The sequence below is a fragment of the Schistocerca cancellata genome, chromosome 9 (genome assembly GCF_023864275.1).
Source record: "Schistocerca cancellata isolate TAMUIC-IGC-003103 chromosome 9, iqSchCanc2.1, whole genome shotgun sequence".
Classification (NCBI taxonomy): domain Eukaryota; kingdom Metazoa; phylum Arthropoda; class Insecta; order Orthoptera; family Acrididae; genus Schistocerca; species Schistocerca cancellata.
Genome location: NC_064634.1, coordinates 80031364 through 80052757, shown reverse-complemented (window position 1 = coordinate 80052757; position 21394 = coordinate 80031364). Strand labels below are relative to the sequence as shown.

General features: G+C 42.1%; 2 protein-coding genes across 2 annotated transcripts in view; one reads left to right on the top strand and one right to left on the bottom strand.

Annotated features, from left to right (window-relative positions):
- Positions 1-7009, bottom strand: part of LOC126101191 (protease inhibitors-like) — a 76429-nt gene extending 69420 nt beyond the window's left edge. Inside the window, exon 1 of the mRNA XM_049911887.1 lies at positions 6931-7009. Coding sequence (XP_049767844.1) covers positions 6931-7009 — 79 coding nt within the window. The remainder of the gene's footprint in view (positions 1-6930) is intronic.
- Positions 1-20518, top strand: part of LOC126100519 (serine protease inhibitor I/II-like) — a 154417-nt gene extending 133899 nt beyond the window's left edge. Inside the window, exon 4 of the mRNA XM_049911131.1 lies at positions 20403-20518. The gene's annotated coding sequence lies outside the window, so the exon portion shown is untranslated. The remainder of the gene's footprint in view (positions 1-20402) is intronic.
- Positions 20519-21394: the final 876 nt, after the last annotated feature.

Sequence of the window (21394 nt, the reverse complement as noted above, 5' to 3'; positions counted from 1 at the left end):
ATTGCACGCAAATGACAGCTGGAGACTGAAAAACAGGAATGATTCTGAAATGTAATACGGTGAAACGCAGGAAATGAACTGCACAAAGACAAATGTAACACTATGGCGCTGATTATAATTAGCGAGGAAAAAAGTATGTGAAACAGATGTGCTAGAATAATGGTCACGTCAATGGGACATGTGTTGAGTCGATGTGAAGCGTTTAATTTGTCGCTGAAAGGATGAAATGAGGACCAGATGGCACTGACAGCGAACGTTTTGAATATGTTTGAGAGATTTCTCAGGGTTGGTTGAGATACCAGTATAATAACTGGTCCGTTGCAGCCCGCCACGAATTTCTCTCCTGTAATAATTTCATCTCAGAGTAGCATTTTCACCCTACGTCCTCAATTGTTTGCTGCCAATATTCCACTTTCTGCCTTCTTCTACACTATTTCCCGCTGCAGCTCCCTCACGTACCGTGTGTGGTGTCACCGCCAGACACCACACTTGCTAGGTGGTAGCTTTAAATCGGCCGCGGTCCATTAGTACATGTCGGACCCGCGTGTCGCCACTGTCAGTAATTGCAGACCGAGCGCCACCACACGGCAGGTCTAGAGAGACGGACTAGCACTCACCCAGTTGTACGGACGACTTTGCTAGCGACTACACTGACGAAGCCTTTCTCTCATTTGCCGAGAGACAGTAGAATAGCCTTCAGCTAAGTCCATGGCTACGACCTAGCAAGGCGCCATTAACCATTTCTGGAGAGAGTCTCACTTGTATAACCAAGAGCGATGTACCACAATGATGGAATAAAGTTAAGTATTAACGCAGCTACGTACTTTTCTTATAGCATTCATCACGTATCCTGTTTCAGACCTCACGCCAGCCGGCGTGTGTGTACGCGTGCATTTCGGTTACCCGTCACTACGGACTGGCTGTCTTGTCAGTCCACAACACCGTGGAAGGCGCAGCAGTTCGTATTATCTTAACCTACAGCTCGAATGTTTGGAAGACTTGGAGATGGACGAATTCTAGGGCAATTTGGACAATCTTTCGTCTGATCATCAGACATCCTGCACGTCAGTTCTGAACTGCTTACCACATTCATCGGTTTCCAGTATTCAACTATGGAAAACATATAACAAATAAGTAAAATATGGAAACACACGTATTAAAGGTAACACAATCCACCGAATCACGATTCACGCCAATGTCTGCTACCTGGATAGATGACAAAGAAAGGAAATAAAAATAGCTTACAAGTTATGTACGGGCGATAACCTATAATCAGCGGACTCTAACGCAGATGTAACAAACGATGGCCAAAATAGAAAGAGACAGTCAAGAAATATGAATGTAGGAAGTACGTGGACAGAAAGTGGTCGATACAAAATATAATGAAGTGGACAATGGTACCAGAAAATGAAAATGATGCTTTAGAAGAGTATTTAAGCTTGAATAACAAGCACACTGTTTATGTTCCACCGATTTTTGTTTATTTCAAACTAGTTCTCTGCTTATTGCGCTATCTCCAGGAAGCAGCTGACTAATGTCCAGAAGGGACATTAGCTCTTATGTAACCAGGCATTATAAGCAAAGATACAATCCACTTGCATCGAGTGTTGTGCATCAGATTTCTTTCTTGACACTGAAATTAGACTTTACCCAATGGACAATATTACCCACAATTAAACTAAAAAATATTACAGGTTAAATGGCTATAATGGTAATGTTTGTGAGGGCTTGACATTGGCTGGGAATGTGGTAAACTGAGTATTCTTCATTGATGTTATGGAACAAATATGATTTTTAATACTGTAAATTAAACTTTACTCAATGGACAATATTATATACAACGAATGAAGTACTGCCCGATAAAAAGTCAGTGATTATAACGGTCATGCGTTGGAAAAATATTTTATCGGTAATTTTGCCGTCTTAGTTGCACATTTATGTCATGGTATGGCTGGCACGGGTTTCGATCAAAGTTGTTCATCTTCGGATCTAAGTAACTACGTAAGAAATTTAATGTTTTGTCAGTTGTGAAACTTAGAATAAAGAAGAGTCTCCTAGCGGAAAGAAATAAAACAGTAAAGTAAGTATCTGTCGCTGGAATAAAATAGATGAGGCCGTCGTGCCGTAACACACTAAAATCTCAGGCCTAAAAGCTTAGGCTTAAGTCCAGGCACAACACAAAACTTTGAAATTCTTTGCACTTGTCTCATTAATCGCTAAAACAAAGGGCAGATACAATTTAAATTAGCTTCTCCACTCTCCCCACAGTATACCGCAGATATGGGGTTTGGGGGGAGGGGGAAGGGGGGGGGGATGAGAGGAGAGAGCCTCTCACCACGGACTATCAACACACGTGGTCATGTGTTAGTAGACAATGCCCCATTCCAAGGTGGAGTACGGTGACGTATGCCAAGACTACAAACGGAATTTTCCATAATTTTGGAAAAGCTCTGCATTTTCATCTCTGTTCAACAAACACAATAACATCAATAATTAATGTAGCACATGGACAATAGTCAGGGAATAGGTAAGAATGGCACAAATTTTTTGACAAATATATTGACGAAAATTAGAACTGTAGGAAAGATGTTATTGACCTTCTCGAGAAGCTAAGTTCATCAGCTTTTGCTCTTCGCATAATTGTTGCTGTCGTAAACAAATAGATCAATATATTAAACATATTTTGCAAATTTCAGGTCATTCACGTTTTACACTTTACTTAGGGTGTCGCTTACGGGAAGGTAGTGACTGCACTAATGAGAGCAATTGGGATAGTAAGTGGTGTTCAGCCACTTTCATCTTGTAGCTGCCTCTTCAAATAATTGAGCGTTCTGCCTGCACCGTCACAGTACATGTATTCACTAATGAAACTCGTAGTAAACGATACAACACAACTTAAATAGCAATGTCTACAGCTACAACAGCAGAGGGAAAATTAACATCTTTATTCATTACTAAGGCTGTGAGGGGCCCAGGAAGGATTTCAACAATAGCTATCTATAGCTAGCATAACTGCACTCAGGGGTAAAGGTCTCATAAAGGTTGGTATCCAGTGTTATACAGTTTGCAGACATTCGAGTGACACGAGGAATATTTGATTAATAGAATCCAGTACGTTATAGGCCTACTGGATGGTGACTGTTCGACAGAAACGAAAGTAATTTTGCATGTTCGGTAAGGAAGCGTAAGAAGACCTCTGATATTTTCAATTTACATAAAACAATTGTCAGAATAAGTTGCTATGTCAGAATCTTCGCTAAAGATGCTGTTGTCTGTCGGAAATAATCCTCATCGTACTATCGTGAATCAACGCAGAAAGACATACACAAAATTTCCGTTTTCTGTCATGGATGTGAGGTACTTCAGAAGTGAAGAAATGCATGATAACGCCCGTAACAAAGAAGGAGCTGACGGTATCCGAGTGCAATTTAGCGCTGGTCGCCTGAGGATGACAGATGACATAAATATTTAGACATAATATTAAGAATCGATATTAAACAGGACAATCGCGTAAAATTAGTATTAGGGAAAGCAAATAGCAAACCTTGGGTGTGTTGGAAGAGTTTTGGGAAAGTACAACGCGTGTGCGACGGAAACCGCACACAAGACACTACTGCGACCCATTCTAGAGCGTCGTTGCTGTGTTAGGGACTCTTTGTCGGTAGCTTAGAGACGCGTTGCTAGGCTTATAAGAGGTCACTAAAGTCCGTAGGGAAGTATTTCAGAAATACCCTGGCAGTTGAAGTGGGAATCCTTGTACCAAAGATTGCTCTGTTCTTGCTAATCTTTTTTGGGTAATTCTGAAAAATACTGTGACTTCTACGCTGCCATCATTGTATATCTCCCTTCGGGATCATGAAAATAAGATAAAAGAGATTAGGGTTGTACAGAGCCCTGCAGAAATATTTCCCTCGGTCAGTACACGAATGGAAAATAGGTACCCCCCGTGCTGCAGTATACATTGGCTTGCGTGCTACATGTGTAGATGTACTTGTTTCGCTGTTATTGAAACATTCGTGGCGAGAGACTTTTAAAATTATTCTTCTATTTTGTCATCTGAGCTGTACATTGTTTTCATGATAAAGGAAGTTTCGATCAAAATTATCATCTTCAGTTTTTATCTTGAAGGGACTACCTTCTTCCCTTCCTCGCGTGAATTTAAACAGTCACCATCATTTCATAGATATGCACCATTTCAAAGAAGACTGCTGCGAAACAGAGACTATCTATGAAATATCAATGGCTATTTAAATTCCAGTGGTAGCATGGAAGAAAATATTCTTGTCAAGTGTGAAGATGATCAACTTTAATCGTTTTAAAATAGTGCATCCCAGACGGCAAAATAAACGGTATATTTTAAATGTGGGTATATTTGAAGAGGGGCATGAAGGAGAATAACAACATAAAATCAAACTTGGGAACGAGACATGGTGGAAAAAGTAGAAGCACTTTTTTACCTCGAAAGCAAGATTATATCAGATGGCTGACGCAAAGAATATATCAGATGTAGACTAGCGGAAGTGAAGAATTCATTATTCAGTGTAAGAGCTCTTCTTGCATTGGATGTTGCTACAGAAACGAGGAAGCAGATGTTCAGAGCTTTCGGCTGAAGCAGAGCAGCACTTTGACGTGGAACGTGACCCTTCGGAAATCCGGAGGGGAAGAAACTGTGTCACATGGATGTCCCTTAGGAGAAGAAAGAACAGATCAGTAGCAAGTCTACTACTGCATTCAGGAAAAGTTAACTCAACGGTGAAAAGAGAAAGTATAAGAGAAGAACAGTTAGGGCAGACAATGAGTAGAATATACAGAAAGGATTACAGAGTATATTGCGTGTAGCAAGTACGTAGAAATACGGAAATATCTACATCTGCATCTACATGGATACTCTGTAAATCACATTTAAGGGCCTGGCAGAAGGTTCACCGAAACACCTTCACAATTCTCGTATAGCGCGCGGAAGGAATGAACACCTATATCTTTCCGTACGACCTCTTATTTCCCTTATTTTAACGTGGTGATCGTTCCGCCCTGTTTAGGTCGGTGACAACAAAATATTTTCGCATTCGGAGGAGAAAGTTGGTGATTGGAATTTCGAGAGAAGGTCGCAACGAAAAACGCCTTTCTTTTAAGGATTTCCAGCCCAAATCCTGTATCATTTCTGTAACACTCTCTCCCATATTTCGCGATAATACAAAACGTGCTGCCTTTGTTTGAACTTTTTCGATGTACTCCGTCAGTCCTACGTAGTAAGGATCCCACACCTCGCAGCAGTATTCTAAAAGAGGACGGACAAGCGTAGTGTAGGCAGTCTCCTTAGTAGGTCTGTTACATTTTCTAAGTGTCCTGCCAATAAAACGCAGCCTTTGGTTAGCCTTCCCCACAACATTTTTTATGTGTTCTTGCCAATTTAAATTGTTCGTAATTGTAATACCTAGGTATTTAGTTGAATTTACGGCTTTTAGATTAGACTGATTTATCGTGTAACCAAAGTTTAAGGAGTTCCTTTTAGCACTCATGTGGATGACCTCACACTTTTCGCTATTTAGGGTCAACTGCCACTTTTCGCACCGTTCAGATATTTTTTCTAAATCGTTTTGCAGTTTGTTTTGATCTTCTGATGACTTTATTAGTTGATAAACGACAACGTCATCTGCAAACAACCGAAAACGGCTGCTCAGATTGTCTCCCAAAGCCGGTCGGGGTGGCCGAGCGGTTCTAGGCGCTACAGTCTGGAACCGCGCGACCGCTACGATCTCAGGTTCGAATCATGCCTCGGGCATGGATGTCTGTGATGTCCTTAGGTTGGTTAGGTTTAAGTAGCTCTAAGTTCTAGGGGACTGATGACCTCAGAAGTTAAGTCCCATAGTGCTCAGAGCACTATGGGACTCAACTGCTGTGGTCATAAGTCCCCTAGAACTTAGAACTACTTAAACCTAACTAACCTAAGGAGAGCACACAACACCCAGCCATCACGAGGCAGAGAAAATCCCTGACCCCGCCGGGAATCGAACCCGGGAACCCGGGCGTGGGAAGCGAGAACGCTACCGCACGACCACGAGATGCGGGCTTTGAACCATTTGTCTCCCAAATCGTTTATATAGACAAGGAACAGCAAAGGGCCTATAACACTACCTTGGGGAACGCCTGAAATCACTTCCGTTTTACTCGATGACTTTCCGTCAGTTACTACGAACCGTGACCTCTCTGACAGGAAATCGCAAATCCAGTCACATAACTGAGATGATATTCCATAAGCACGCAATTTTACTACGAGCCGCTTGTGTGGTACAGTGTCAAAAGCCTTCCGGAAATCCAGGAATACGGAATCGATCTGAAATCCCTTGTCAATAGCACAAGATGCGAAAATGTGGGGAAGCAGCTTCAACCATTTGCTCAAAAAGTATAAAAATAATCGTAACATCGAGATAATTTCTACTTAGATATTTAAAGTCTCGGTTCTGTCACCGATGTGATCCATAAGTGCAGCCTCGTAATCATTTCAGATGGACAGTCTTTAAATGAACCACGAATTTTAATACATTAGTGATTCCGACGAGTTGTGCGTCTCGCACAAGTAAAATGAAAATGGCTCTGAGCACTATGGGACTTAACAGCTGAGGTCATCAGTCCCCTAGAACTTAGAACTACTTAAACCTAACTAACCTAAGGACATGACGCACATTCATGCCCGAGGCAGGATTTGAACCTGCGACCGTAGCGGGCGCGCGGTTCCAGACTGTAGCGCCTAGAACCGCACGGCCACTCCGGCCGGCTAAGTAATGTGAACTTTATCGCAGCGCGTTACTGTGGTCCCCATGAACAGGTGTTGCTCGTGCTCCACCTGAAAGAACACTCCTTTTTTCAACTCACGTACGTAATAGGCCAGAGAAGCGTCGAACGACTTATAGCACGCAGCTGCAGACTCACGTTCGTCCAAGCCTGCGGCGACGCCCACGCAGAGGAAGACCACGAGGGCGGCGGCAGTTAGCGCGGAGCGAGTCCTCATTGTCTGCCGCTAACTACGCTGCTGTTGCTGTCGCTGTCGGGTGCGGTATTGGTCACTACCGAGCCAGCGCGCCGGCCTATATACGCAGCCTCTGCCACCGACCCTGTGCGCGCACCGCCCGTAATCTTCTGGGAAATCGTAATGCAAACAACGCACCATTGTTCAGGTACACATCTTTTCGTTGCGTTGCTTCCTCTGTTGAAAACCTCGGCTGGAAATAGTGGTAAGGGACACTCGATGAGAAACTGAGTTATTGCATGCAAAATATGGTAATTGAAGAGCTTTATTAATATTAATTGACAGTTGTACGAGAATCTGAGAAAGGCAGTTCTGTCTTTAATTTCTAAGAGTTATAAAACTACCGTAGGCCGCCGTAGACTTTCATAAGTAGCTTTGGTCAGTTAAAGTCGTACCCACGTTACCTCTACATTAGGTGTGTTGCTTACCTATCAGGCATTACGCCAAAACTATCGCTTTCTTCTTGATGCGATCAGAATCTTGCTAGATTCCACTTGAGACCGAGCGAGGTGGCACAGTGGCTAGCACACTGGACTCGCATTCGGGAGGACGACAGTTCAATCCCGCGTCCGGCCATCCTGATTTAGGTTTTCCGTGATTTCCCTAAATCGCCCCAGGCAAATGCCGGGATGGTTCCTTTGAAAAGGGCACGGCCGACTTCCTTCCCTAATCCGATGAGACCGATGACCTCGCTGTTTGGTCTCCCGCCCCAAAATAACCGAACCGAAACCTATATTCCACTTGAAACTGGAAGCGCTCAACTGCCTAGAAACTGTGAAGATATATGCGGGGCCACATAACCTACGGAACATCTCTGTTCTACATACTTATCCTCCTGTCCGTTACTTAAAAATAAACAGTATTTACAGCAAAACTGAAGTTCACAATATTTAATCCAGGTTATATGAGAAAATTGATCTGTAACGTGAAACAGAGACTTTGCAGTAAAGAGAAAGAGAAAAATACAGCTGTATCATTTAGCGCTATCAAATGAAATTTCTTTTACGACAGATAAAATTTTAAAAACACTAAACAAAAATATGCCAAACATCACTTCAAAAATGGTTCAAATGGCTCTGAGCACTATAGGACTTAACAGCTGAGGTCTTAGAACTACTTAAACCTAACTAACCTGACATCCCGAGGCGGGATTCGAACCTGCGACCGTAGCGGTCGCGCGGTTCCAGACTGAAGCGCCTAGAACCGCTCGGCCACATCGGCCGGCAACATCACTTCAGTACTTCGTCAAACTTGTATGAAACTACTATACTAATTTCAGATTCTCGCTAATTGCACCATCGTCAGGACGTGTGCAAGAAAACCGTGCCGAAACATTGCTGGCAGTAGTGCTCCTAAGTAGTGCAGTGCTCGTGCCAGGTTCAAATGGCTCTGAGCTCTGTGGGACTTAACATTTGAGGTCATCAGTCCCCTAGAACTTAGAACTACTTAAACCTAACTAACCTAAGGACATCACACACATCCATGCCCGAGGCAGGATTCGAACCTGCGACCGTAGCGGTCGCGCGGTTCCAGACTGAAGCGTCTAGAACCGCTCGGCCACAACGGCCGGCCCGCTGGTGCCAGGAAAATGCTTTTCAGGGGTGATTTTTACGAATATGAGGATGCTATACAAGTAGATAACTACGACTCAGATAGAGAACCTGAATATCTTCATGAACGCAAACGCACTTCTTAAGTTGTTGCTATTAAGCTAAAAGTGAATATTTATTTTAGCAAGTAACCAGTGTTAAGTAGTATAATTTACCATACTTTACACAATTTTAAGTGACGTGTTGTAGTAAAATTAATTTTATATTGTGCTGAGACATAGGCTAATTTTTGAGGTGGTTATACTTTATCACTACGCAGATTGTTAATGCAGATCTTAATACCAAAAACTGAACTCCTTTAAAACCTGCGAATTTGTATTTTTTGAATATTACTCAGTATCTTTCGTTCATTCTCCCAGCAAGTGAACAGTAATAATTTAACGCTAACTCATTTTATGTGCAGTTTCCAAGTTAAAAATTTGAAGTACCAATTGGTGAATTTTAAGAATAAAGTTTTCGGTAAATTTTACCACTTCAAAGGTATTATTTGCTGTAAATATATCTAAAAACAATCACCTATCTGAATGAAAAAAATCACATTGCATTAATTTGGGAATATCTTCTCTACGAGATTTTATTGAAATTTGACTGAGCAATTGCTCAAAATAAGTAACTTGTCCATTGTTTGCAGCCGAGGACTTCGAGTGGAATTCCTACCATCGTTTTACTCTTGATCATTCTCTTCCAAATCTTTATCATCTTTACTTTTGACCCTCCAGAAAGACACTACATATTACAGGCAATGTATCTGCTGCCAGATTCCATGCTACACTAATCTAATTCAGAAAAGAATTTTTGTATTCTTCTTGTAACTGAAGCTCATTTTTAATCCGCGTAGGTCGCTGGAGCAGCCGAAGGTAATTAGTGACGAAAAAAGCGCAGGTCATCCCCATTTTCAAGAAGCATCACAGAATAGATGTACATAATCATAGCCCTATACCACTGATGTCAATCTGTTGTTTATGCTCATGTATTATGAAGTGTTTCGAGAAGCAAAATCTCCTGTATAAAATTAATATGAATTTATACCATCCAGCGCAGTTTGACCTTTCCACTATGGATGACTACACTCAGGAGCAAACCAAAAGACCTTGTACACATGGCGTCACCAAGCCAAACGCATTCCCCTTTCCTCCCTCTTCTCTTCCTACACCCCAACATTTCCCTCTCCACCTTCTCATCCTTCTCCCATCTCCAGTTGCCTCCAACCTGTCCTCATCCTGTCATAGCGCAATATTAAAAAAGGAACAACGCACGCAAAATCCAGTGTGGTGGAAATAGTCCAATTGTGTCACTGCAAACAGTTTAAAAATTGCACCCCTCCCACTATCTCCAACCATTCACGCTATGCAGTACTCTACTGCTCAACTCAAGTTAAAAATCCAGAGTGATGGAGACAGACCAGTTGTGTACTTTACACCCAAATCTCCTCCTCTTTCCAACGATTCAGAGCATTGTCTGAAAAATAGTATAAAATAAGCAGTAAAAAAATAAGTAACCCTCAGATTAAAGTCAAAGATATCTACATCTACATCTACATGAATATTCCGCAAGCCACCCGACGGTGTGTGGCGGAGGGTACCTTGAGTACCTCTATCGGTCCTCCATTCTATTCCAGTCTCGTTTTGTTCGCGGAAAGAAAGATTGTCGGTATGCCTCTGTGTGGGCTCTAATCTCTCTGATTTTATCCTCATGGTCTCTTCGCGAGATATACGTAGGAGGGAGCAATATACTGCTTGACTCCTCGGTGTGTGGCGGAGGGTACTTTTGAGTACCTCTATCGGTTCTCCCTTCTGTTCCAGTCTCGTATTGTTCGTGGAAAGAAAGATTGTCGGTATGTGTGTGGATTCTAATCTCTCTGATTTTATCCTCATGAAGTCTTCGCGAGATATACATAGGTGGGACAACATACTGCTTGAATCCTCAGTGAAGGTATGTTCTCGAAACTTCAACAAAAGCCTGTACCGAGCTACTGAGCGTCTCTCCTGCAGAGTCTTCCACTGGAGTTTATCTATCATCTCCGTAACGCTTTCGCGATTACTAAATGATCCTGTAACGAAGCGCGCTGCTCTCCGTTGGATCTTCTCTGTCTCTTCTATCAACCCTGTCTGGTATGGATCCCACACTGGTGAGCAATATTCAAGCAGTGGCCGAACAACTGTACTGTAACCTACCTCCTTTGTTTTCGGATTGCATTTCCTTAGGATTCTTCCAATGAATCTCAGTCTGGCATCTGCTTTACCGACGATCAACTTTATATGATCATTCCATTTTAAATCACTCCTAGTGCCTACTCCCAGGTAATTTATGGAATTAACTGCTTCCAGTTGCTGACCTGCTATATTGTAGCTAAATGATCTTTCTTTCTATGTGTTCGCAGCACATTACAATTGTCTACATTGAGATTCAATTGCCATTCCCTGCACCATGCGTCAATTCGTTGCAGATCCTCCTGCATTTCAGTACAATTTTCCATTGTTACAACCTCTCGATATACTAATGCATCATCCGCAAAAAGCCTCAGTGAACTTCCGATGTTATCCACAAGGTCATTTACGTATAGCGTGAATAGCAACGGTCGTACGACACTCCCCTGCGGCACACCTGAAATCACTCTTACTTCGGAAGACTTCTCTCCACTGAGAATGACATGCTGCGTTCTGTTATCTAGGAACTCTTCAATTCAATCACACAATTGGTCTGATAGTCCATATGCTCTTACTTTGTTCATTAATCTCCTGTGGGGAACTGTGTAACGCCGGCAATGCATATCCTCCTATTTCCATCTATTGTACTATAAATTTGTTTTCCTTATTTTTGTTACCTGGATATGTGACATTTCTGTGTCTTTACATACTGTAATTGTTTTACTATTTGTATATATATATATATATATATATATATATATATATATATATATATATATTTATGCATTTATGTCCATGTATAATTGGTTTGTTTCGTAAATATTATTTGTATTTTTACGCTGGGTCTTGCCTAGGGAAAACTGCTATCGAACGATTACATCGATAGGTCGTGTGAAGAATCAAAGTGTGTAGGATCTTTGGTAGTGTTAACTCTGTCGCGTGGAGCGCGGGCAGAGAGGGAGTCTGGCTGGAGTAGCGAGTGGAGCAGGTGTGTTGTGTGACGCTCCCGCGAGTTGCCGCGCTTTCGGGGTTTGGCAGCATGTAATTGCGCTCGACTTGCGATGATAGTTTCTGACATGGTGTCGCGGACGGGAAGCATTAGCTGGCGCACATAAAGAGCCCGTTTCGTCTGGTGACCGTGTCGAGAAGAAGGCGCGCCAACATCCAGCTTCTGCAACAGCGACGGCCGACAATGAGTGACTGTCGCAACCTCCTCGATCGACGGCTTCAAACCTTCAATCAACCAACAAGGAAGACTGGAAGCACGTAAAGTTTTAGAACTGTATGGCAGACCTCAGCTTTTCAAACTTTTAAAATGGTTGCATCACAAAATTACAGCAACTTAGCATGAACCTTTGTTGCTCATTGTCCCAATTGCATTGCCAAGCAGGGTCCCTTCCTTTTCCGAAGTGAACCCGAGTGTCGTTGAAATTCAGACGCCAGCATTAAAGTACAATCATTCCATTTCACTACTTTAATTTCAAAGTTCAGTTAAAGTATTCATAGCTGGCTACAATATTTAGATTACACAAGCACAAATTAAGAGTGCGAGTTTTGTTACCGTATTTTAGCTTACCTGTGACTGCAGCTCAGGTTGGTACGTACTAAATTTTACTATTGTTAATTGTTCAGAATCATTTAATTCAGGTTCAAAGTTAAATCTCTTATTTCTAAATGGCGTAGATTCAAGTAGCTTTTGAAATGATTGTTGAGGTAGTCCAAGACTAACCGTATTTTACTGAATTTCGATGTGCTTCAGAAAGAAAGCTCACTATTAACTTCAGTCACTAAATTAACTTTCGATTTTCCGGTTTTATTAATTCTATTGCTAAATTAAGTCAGAGTGTAGCGAAATTTATTACTTCTGACAAACTTTCAGTTTTCACACTACACGTGTCAACCTTCAGTTGCCACGCTTCTAGTGCTAATTATATGTGTAATAACCTTTCTTTTTCAGTTACTATAGTAATTGTCCTTAGGACTGGCGACCGTAATTTCCCCCAAATCTCAAATATCTAATTACCGCTAGTTAATTGTTAACGTAACGGCCGCACATTTACTTTCTTTATTAACTTTACCCCTTTTCAAAATTAATTTCCACCAGTTTCATTTGCATTTTTCCTTTCATTTAGAGGTAACCCTTTCCTCCCTCTTTACCGACAAATTAACTTCGGTGACGATTGCTTTTCCCAAATTTCCATTAGGTACACGCGGTTTAATTTTTCACTGTCATTAAGGTCGGTAAGTGAGGGGGAGGTTACAACTGTATCGAACGCCTTGCGGAAGTCAAGAAACACGGCATCCACCTGTGAACCCGTGTCTATGGCCCTCTGAGTCTCGTGAACGAATAGCGCGAGCTGGGTTTCGCACGATCGTCTTTTTCGAAACCCATGCTGATTCCTACAGAGTAGATTTCTAGTCTCCAGAAAAGTCATTATACTCGAACATAATACGTGTTCCAAAATTCTACAACTGATCGACGTTAGAGATATAGGTTCTGCACATCTGTTCGACGTTCCTTCTTGAAAACGGGGATGACCTGTTCCCTTTTCCAACCCTTTGGAACGCTACGCTCTTCTAGAGACGTACGTTACACCGCTGCAAGACGGGGGGCAAGTTCCTTGGCGTACTCTGTGTAAAATCGAACTGGTATCCCATCAGGTCCAGCGGCCTTTCCTCTTTTGAGCGTTTTTAATTGTTTTTCTATCCCTCTGTCATCTATTTCGATATCTACCATTTTGTCATCTGTGTGACAATCTAAGGAAGGAACTACAGTGCAGTCTCCCTCTGTGAAACAGCTTTGGAAAAAGACATTTAGTATTTCGGCCTTTAGTCTGTCATCCTCTGTTTCAGTATCATTTTGGTCACAAAGTGTCTGGACATTTTGTTTTGATCCACCTACCGCTTTGACATAAGACCAAAATTTCTTAGGATTTTCTGCCAAGTCAGTACATAGAACTTTACTTTCGAATTCATTGAACGCCTCTCGCACAGCCCACCTCACACTACATTTCGCTTCGCGTAATTTTTGTTTGTCTGCAAGGCTTTGGCTATGTTTATGTTTGCTGTGAAGTTCCCTTTGCTTCGGCAGCAGTTTTCTAACTCGGTTGTTTTACCACGGTGGCTCTTTTCCATCTCTTACGATCTTGCTTGGCCACAACAGCTGCAGAGCCAGGGGGCCTATAAAAACATCCAATTACCATGTCTGAGCCTGCTTTAACCGTGACCTTCACCCAAATCATTTCACATTTCGGATCTCCGTCAATTTCCTTCGATTCTATTGCACTTCTTATCGCTATAAACACGCCTCCCCCTGCACTGTCCAGCCTGTCTCTGCGGTATACATCCCAATCTGAGATTAGAATGTCATTACTATTTACATCCGGTTTCAGCCAACTTTCTGTCCCTAGTATTATGTGGGCATTGTGACCGTTTATTAATCAGAGCAGTTCTGGGACCTTTCTATAGACGCTCCTGCAGTTTACTATTATCACATTAATATTGTTATTCCCTGTTGCGTTTTGCCTAATACTACCTTGTCGCGCCCCAGGAGGCGTCTTGTCGGGCCTAGGGAGGGAATTCTCTAATCTAAAAAATCCACATGTGCACTCCACACGTACTCCGCTACCCTTGTAGCCGCTTCCAGCGTGTAGTGCGTGTATTCAGGGGGACCATACGTTTCTCCACCCGATAGAGCAGGTCGAGAAATTTGCACCCTTGATCTCCGCAGAATCGTCTGAGCCTCTGGTTTAAGCCTTCCACTCGTCTCCAAACCAGAGGACCGCGATCGGTTTTGGGAACGATACTACAAATAGTTAGCTCAGAAACCAACCCACGAGCGAGGCTTTCCGCCTTCACCAACTCCGCCAGCCGCCTGTATGAACTGAGGATGACCTCTGAACCCAGACGCCAGGAGTCATTGGTGCCGACACGAGCAACAATTTGCAGTCGGGTGCACCCAGTGCTCTCTATCGCCGCCGGCAGGCCCTCCTCCACTTCTCGGATGAGACCAGTAAGCAGACAGAGTGAACACTGGCCTTCTTCCCCGACCTTTCCGCTATTTCCCTAAGGGGCTCCATCACCCGCCTAACGTTGGAGCTCCCAATTACTAATAAACCCCTCCCCCCGTGTGCCTGCTCGGGCCTTGCTGAAGGAGCGGCCACATGTCCACTCACCGGCCGAGCGGGCGATGCCACACGGCCAGCGTCCACATTGACCCTCCGCCTCGTGCGCCGCGAACGCCGCTGAACCCGCCACTCCCCTTGGGGGGAGTGGCCCAACCACACCCGGTACCCGCGAAGATGTCTCGACAGCAAGGACAGTGGGCAAAGCATGCAACACCTGGGGTGTACCATGCGACGCACCAGACTCCCCACTGCCGCTACACTCCGAGGCAGCAGCCTGAAGACGGCTGACCACGGCCATCAGCACGCTCAGCTGTTCGCGAACAGTGGCCAGCTCCTCCTGCGTCCGTACACAGCAGTCACACATCCTGTCCATCCTAATAAATCAACAACTTACTGTAGAGAGCTAATCAACTTTTAACTAGACTGCTGATTCTCTAAAGGCGGCTGATAGCTGACTAAACTGTGGTTACTAGACCCTTCGTGTTGGAAACAATGAAAATAAGCACTACCTGTCTCTGGACTGTATTCAAAACAAACACTAGCACTACTGGCACTACAGCTGAATAAAGGGACTCTCTGACAGTATTCAGAACAAACACGAAATCTATAGAATACTATTACTAGTATTCCAAAATTAAAGCTTCCTAAAAGCAAAAACACACGAAATAAGAAGTGACAAGTAAGAAAAATACAGTTAATACTTAAATTAACGTAGCTCGCTGCACAGCAGATGCAAATCAGACAGCAGTTTCCCTCTGGCACGAAAATAGTGACAAATTTAAATTATTTATATTACACACACACACACACACACACACACCGCAGAAGTAATGGTAAAATGACTACAAGGTCAAATATATGCATCATATATGTAAAATGGTGCATACACATTGCTCAGTCTTTTACCCCCCTCTCCTCTCCTCTTCTCTCCTCTCCTCCAATCAGAGCATAATACCGATAGGACAATGTAGCCCTGTCTGGGACGCACTAAAATTTATGCAAAATATTTAACAAAAAATATGTCTAAGTATATGAATTGAGTGGTTCATGGTGTGGGTTCCTGTAGTCATGTCCTAGTTCATGAACCACGGGCAACGTATGAGTGGCCAAGTAAGTGGTCCCGACAGTCGGGATACCAGTTACTTTGGAATAAGGCTGGGCATCTCGGACATATTCTGAGGCGTGGTCACCTTTGTGCTCATACGGCAAAGACTACCAAATCCACCGGTTAGTCCCTCAGCCGTTAGGGGTAAAACCCAATGGGACTCGGGGCAAGTAAGGCTAGCAACCTGCTTCCCTGGTACTTTAAATATGATGCTGGCAACAATCAGAGCAAAATGCCTCGGACCTTTGGAGGTGACGGAGTCCCACCTCTAACCGACAAACCAGGGACTCCTAAGATACGACTTGGCAAACAAATGGTAATGAGATGGGGTGCTATTAATATCAATGTGGGCTACTCTGGGAAGAAGGTAGAGCTGGCAGAGGCTGCAAGTAAGATGGGGCTGGACGTTTTAGCTGTTAGTGACATTCGGGTAAGGGGTGAGAAAGAAGAGGAAGTGGGAGAATACAAGGTCTACCTGTCAGGAGTCAAAGCAGGAATAGCACAATGGGGTGTAGGGCTTTACATCAGGAAAGAAATGGAACCCAGTGTAGTTGCAATAAGGTATGTAAACGAACGACTGATGTGGATAGATTTGACAGTGTCTAGCAAGAAAATTAGGATTGTGTCAGTATATTCGCATTGTGAAGGGACAGATCAAGATAAGATGGATAGTTTTTATGAGGCAGTCAGTGATGTAGTTGTTAGAGTAAAGGACAAGGACAGTGTTTGCTCATGGGTGATTTTAACGCCAGGATTGGAAATCGAACAGAAGGGTATGAAAAGGTTATGGGTAAATTTAGAGAGGATATGGAGGCCAACAGGAACGGGAAACAACTCTTGGATTTCTGTGCCAGTATGGGCTTAGTAATCACAAACTCCTTTTTTAAACATAAGAACATTCACCGGTATACTTGGGAAGGCAGGGGAACCAGATCTGTCATTGACTATATAATAACAGATCAGGAATTCAGGAAGGCTGTGAGGGACACACGTGTATTCAGGGGATTCTTTGACGACACTGATCATTATTTAATCTGCAGTGAAATTGGGATTGTGAGGCCGAAAGTGTAGGAGGTCAGGTCCATATGTAGGAGGATAAGAGTGGAGAAACTTCAGGATAAGGAAATCAGGCACAAGTACATAACAGCGATCTCAGAAAGGTACCAGTTAGTTGAATGTAGTCAATTACAGTCATTGGAAAAGGAATGGACAAGGTACAGGGACACAGTACTAGAAGTGGCTAAAGAATGTCTTGGAACAGTAGTGTGTAAAAGTAGGAGGAAGCAAACAGCTTGGTGGAATGATACAGTCAAGGCAGCCTGTAAAAGGAAAAAGAAGGCGTATCAAAAATGGCTACATACCAGAACCCAGGTAGACAGAGAAAGTTATGTTGAAGAAAGAAACAAAGCCAAACAGATAATTGCAGCATCCAAGAAGAAATCGTGGGAAGACTTTGGAAACAGATTGGAGACTTTGGGTCAAGCTGCTGGAAAACCATTCTGGAGTGTAATTAGCAGTCTTCGAAAGGGAGGTAAGAAGGAAATGACAAGTATTTTGGACGGGTCAGGAAAACTGCTGGTGAATCCTGTGGATGCCTTGGGCAGATGGAGGGAATATTTTGAAGAGTTGCTCAATGTAGGTGAAAATGCGGTCAGTAATGTTTCAGATTTCGAGGTAGAATGGGATAGGAATGATGATGGAAATAGGATCACATTTGAGGCAGTGGAGAAAATGGTCAATAGATTGCAGTGCAATAAAGCGGCTGGGGTGGATGAAATTAAGTAGGAACTCATCAAATACAGTGGAATGTCAGGTCTTAAATGGCTGCACAGGATAATTGAAATGGCCTGGGAGTCGGGACAGGTTCCATCAGACTGGACAAAAGCAGTAATCACACCAATCTTTAAACATAGAAACAGAAAAGATTGTAACAACTACAGAGGTATCTCTTTAATCAGCGTTGTGGGTAAAATCTTCGCAGGTATTGTTGAAAGGAAAGTGCGAGTATTAGTTGAGGACCAATTGGATGAAAATCAGTGTGGGTTTAGGCCTCTTAGAGGTTGTCAGGACCAGATCTTTAGCTTACGGCAAATAATGGAGAAGTGTTATGAGTGGAACAGGGAATTGTATATATGCTTTATAGATCTAGAAAAGGCATATGACCGGGTTCCTAGGAGGGAGTTATTGTCTGTTCTACAAGATTATGGAATAGGAGGCAAACTTTTGCAAGCAATTAAAGGTCTTTACATGGATAGTCAGGCAGCAGTTAGAGTTGACGGTAAATTGAGTTCATGGTTCAGAGTAGTTTCAGGGGTAAGACAAGGCTGCAACCTTTCTCCACTGTTGTTCATATTAATTATGGATCATCTGTTGAAAACAATAGACTGGCTGGGTGAGATTAAGATATGTGAACACAAAATAAGCAGTCTTGCATATGCGGATGACTTAGTTGTGATGGCAGATTCGATTGAAAGTTTGCAAAGTAATATTTCAGAGCTAGATCAGAAATGTAAGGACTATGGTATGAAGATTAGCATCGCCAAAACGAAAGTAATGTCAGTGGGAAAGAAATATAAACGGATTGAGTGCCAAATAGGAGGAACAAAGAACAGTTGGACGGTTTCAAGTACTTAGGATGCATATTCTCACAGGATGGCAACATAGTGAAAGAACTGGAAGCGAGGTGGAGCAAAGCTAATGCAGTGAGCGCTCAGCTACGATCTACTCTCTTCTGCAAGAAGGAAGTCAGTACCAAGACTAAGTTACCTGTGCACCGTTCAATCTTTCGACCAACTTTGTTGTATGGGAGCGAAAGCTGGGTGGATTCAGGTTACCTTATCAACAAGGTTGAGGTTACGGATATGAAAGTAGCTAGGATGATTGCAGGTACTAGTAGATGGGAACAATGGCAGGAGGGTGTGCACAATGAGGAAATCAAAGAAAAACTGGGTATGAACTCTATAGATGTAGCAGTCAGGGCGAACAGGCTTAGATGGTGGGGTCATGTTACACGCATGGGAGAAGCAAGGTTACCCAAGAGACTCATGGATTCAGCAGTAGAGGGTAGGAGGAGTCGGGGCAGACCGAGGAGAAGGTACCTGGATTCGGTTAAGAATGATTTTGAATTAATAGGTTTAATATCAGAAGAGGCACCAATGTTAGCACTGAATAGGGGATCATGGAGGAACTGTATAAGGAGGGCTATGCTCCAGACTGAAAGCTGAAAGGCATAATCAGTCTTAAATGATGATGATGATGATGATGATGATGATGTTGATGATGATGATGTATATGAATTGACTAAATTACCAAAACGTTGTCAAATATGTTTGCATTACTTGCTTCCAAATAGTTGTTTATGGACTTGGTCACTAGCCACATAAATGAATTTCATTCGAAGCTATATATCATTCGCAGTGAAGTATTGGAATGAGTATATATCATATTCTCTATAAATAATAAAAACCAACATTTCTTCATTCAATATAAAAAATAAATTATGAATACGTAATTGTTGACTACAAGTTTTACCTGTAATATCATTCCTCGTAAAACCTGACAACGCAAAATAAAATCAAGTACCGTTCAACATCCCAGCTGTTTACTGTGACCAACAGATGACTCCATTGCTAAAGAACGATCTCAGTTTCATCTCTCTACCACGAGTTGTTCTTCCACCATCCAGTGTATACACTGGGTAAAAGCAGTCAGCGTTCCAGCTATACACCACACTTGGTTTAAGAAACAAAAGGGCCTTAAACTAAATGTTTTCCACATCTGCATCATTACAATTCTCTAAAATTCCTGCAGAATACTTTGGCAACGCAAAAATTGCAATTTTATGTCAATTATCTGGGACCTAGTTGAGGTTAAGTACAAGAAAAACTTTATAAGAATAAAATTAATTGCTTTATCTCATTAATGATGCTTGTCAGAAACATCACAATGTCCTAAAATGCATCAGAAAATGTGATTTTTACGTTTAAGCAATAAATATGTGAAGTTTATACAATCTGTGCAAAAAGTAAGATTTTATATGGTTTATTATAGTGTGATTACATCAAGTTATTTTTGACACATTTACATTTCAAGATTGTATGTTAAGTATGTGTGATGGGAGATGGGCGAGTGAAGATAATGTATCACTAGAAAAATACAATCGATAAGAATTATTGCAAAAATGATTGGGACCCAGTTGAAGTTTAAGTACAAAAGAAACGTTGTAAGGCTGAAATTAATTATTTTGCCTTATCTTTTATGTCACAATATTCTAAAATCTGCCAGCAAATATAACGTTTATGTTGCAACAGTATCTAAATACGTAAAGTATATTCTGTCTGATAATGTGTGTACTGTCAACACTTGACTTTTTTCTTATGTCAACAGTTTCGGAGGAGAGTGAAGATATACATCACAAGAGAAAAAAAAACTCGATGACAAGTAGTACAAACAAACTGATGCTGCGTTTGGAACTATGGCTCGCTAAAAAAAAAGTCTGTAATCAACTACACCGACATGTAATAAAATTACCAATTACCACCACACGCAGATCACGATTTTTTTTGTTAGCGAAGGAAGGTATAATGTGTTCGATTTTAAGAGGCAATAAGGAGTTTTAGTACTATACACAATTTAAACTGCAGAAGTAAAGAGATTGTTTATAAACACACACTCATGAGAGACCACCAAAGATGGTAACAGTAAAAGATGTAATATTTCGAAAATAAATAAAATTATTTATCAATAATTGTGAGATTCCGTATACTATGGAAATTTCAAATTAAATATTTCAGCCTCTAAATTGTCTGTATTACTTATTAAAAGTGCACAAAGCTTGAATACTTATCGTAATATGCAAGAGAAAAATTCGACCAAGAGTGAAGTCGTACAGTATGTAAGAATTCGCATACTTTGCAAGCACAGGGAGGCATCAAATACAGCTGACAACTAGCGTCTAATGGCAACATCTAAAGGCTAATGGCTAACGCATAGCACCTAACGCACAATGCAAAACACCTAACGCTGTGATAAGTGGTTTAACTTGACTTGCGACCTTGCTTTCAATTGGTTAAGTTGTGATTATGTTACCAATATGTCTGCAATTACACTGGACGGAATATTAGTCAGGTTTTGATAAATAATACAGAGAAAGTCCTAAGAGCAAAGGACGGGGAGGGGGGGAGGAAGGTCCCCTCGACTAACATCTTGCCACATATGCTATAAGGTCATTATTTTATACTGTCGAAGTAATTCATCTCGCCATATTTTTAACTCTGTTAAACACAGACCTCGAAGGGAGAGCATTAAATTAATTATGGGTCTCAGCAGCACAGTATGACCTTCATGTAATGCAACTCGGTGTGATGCTAGCGTACCGT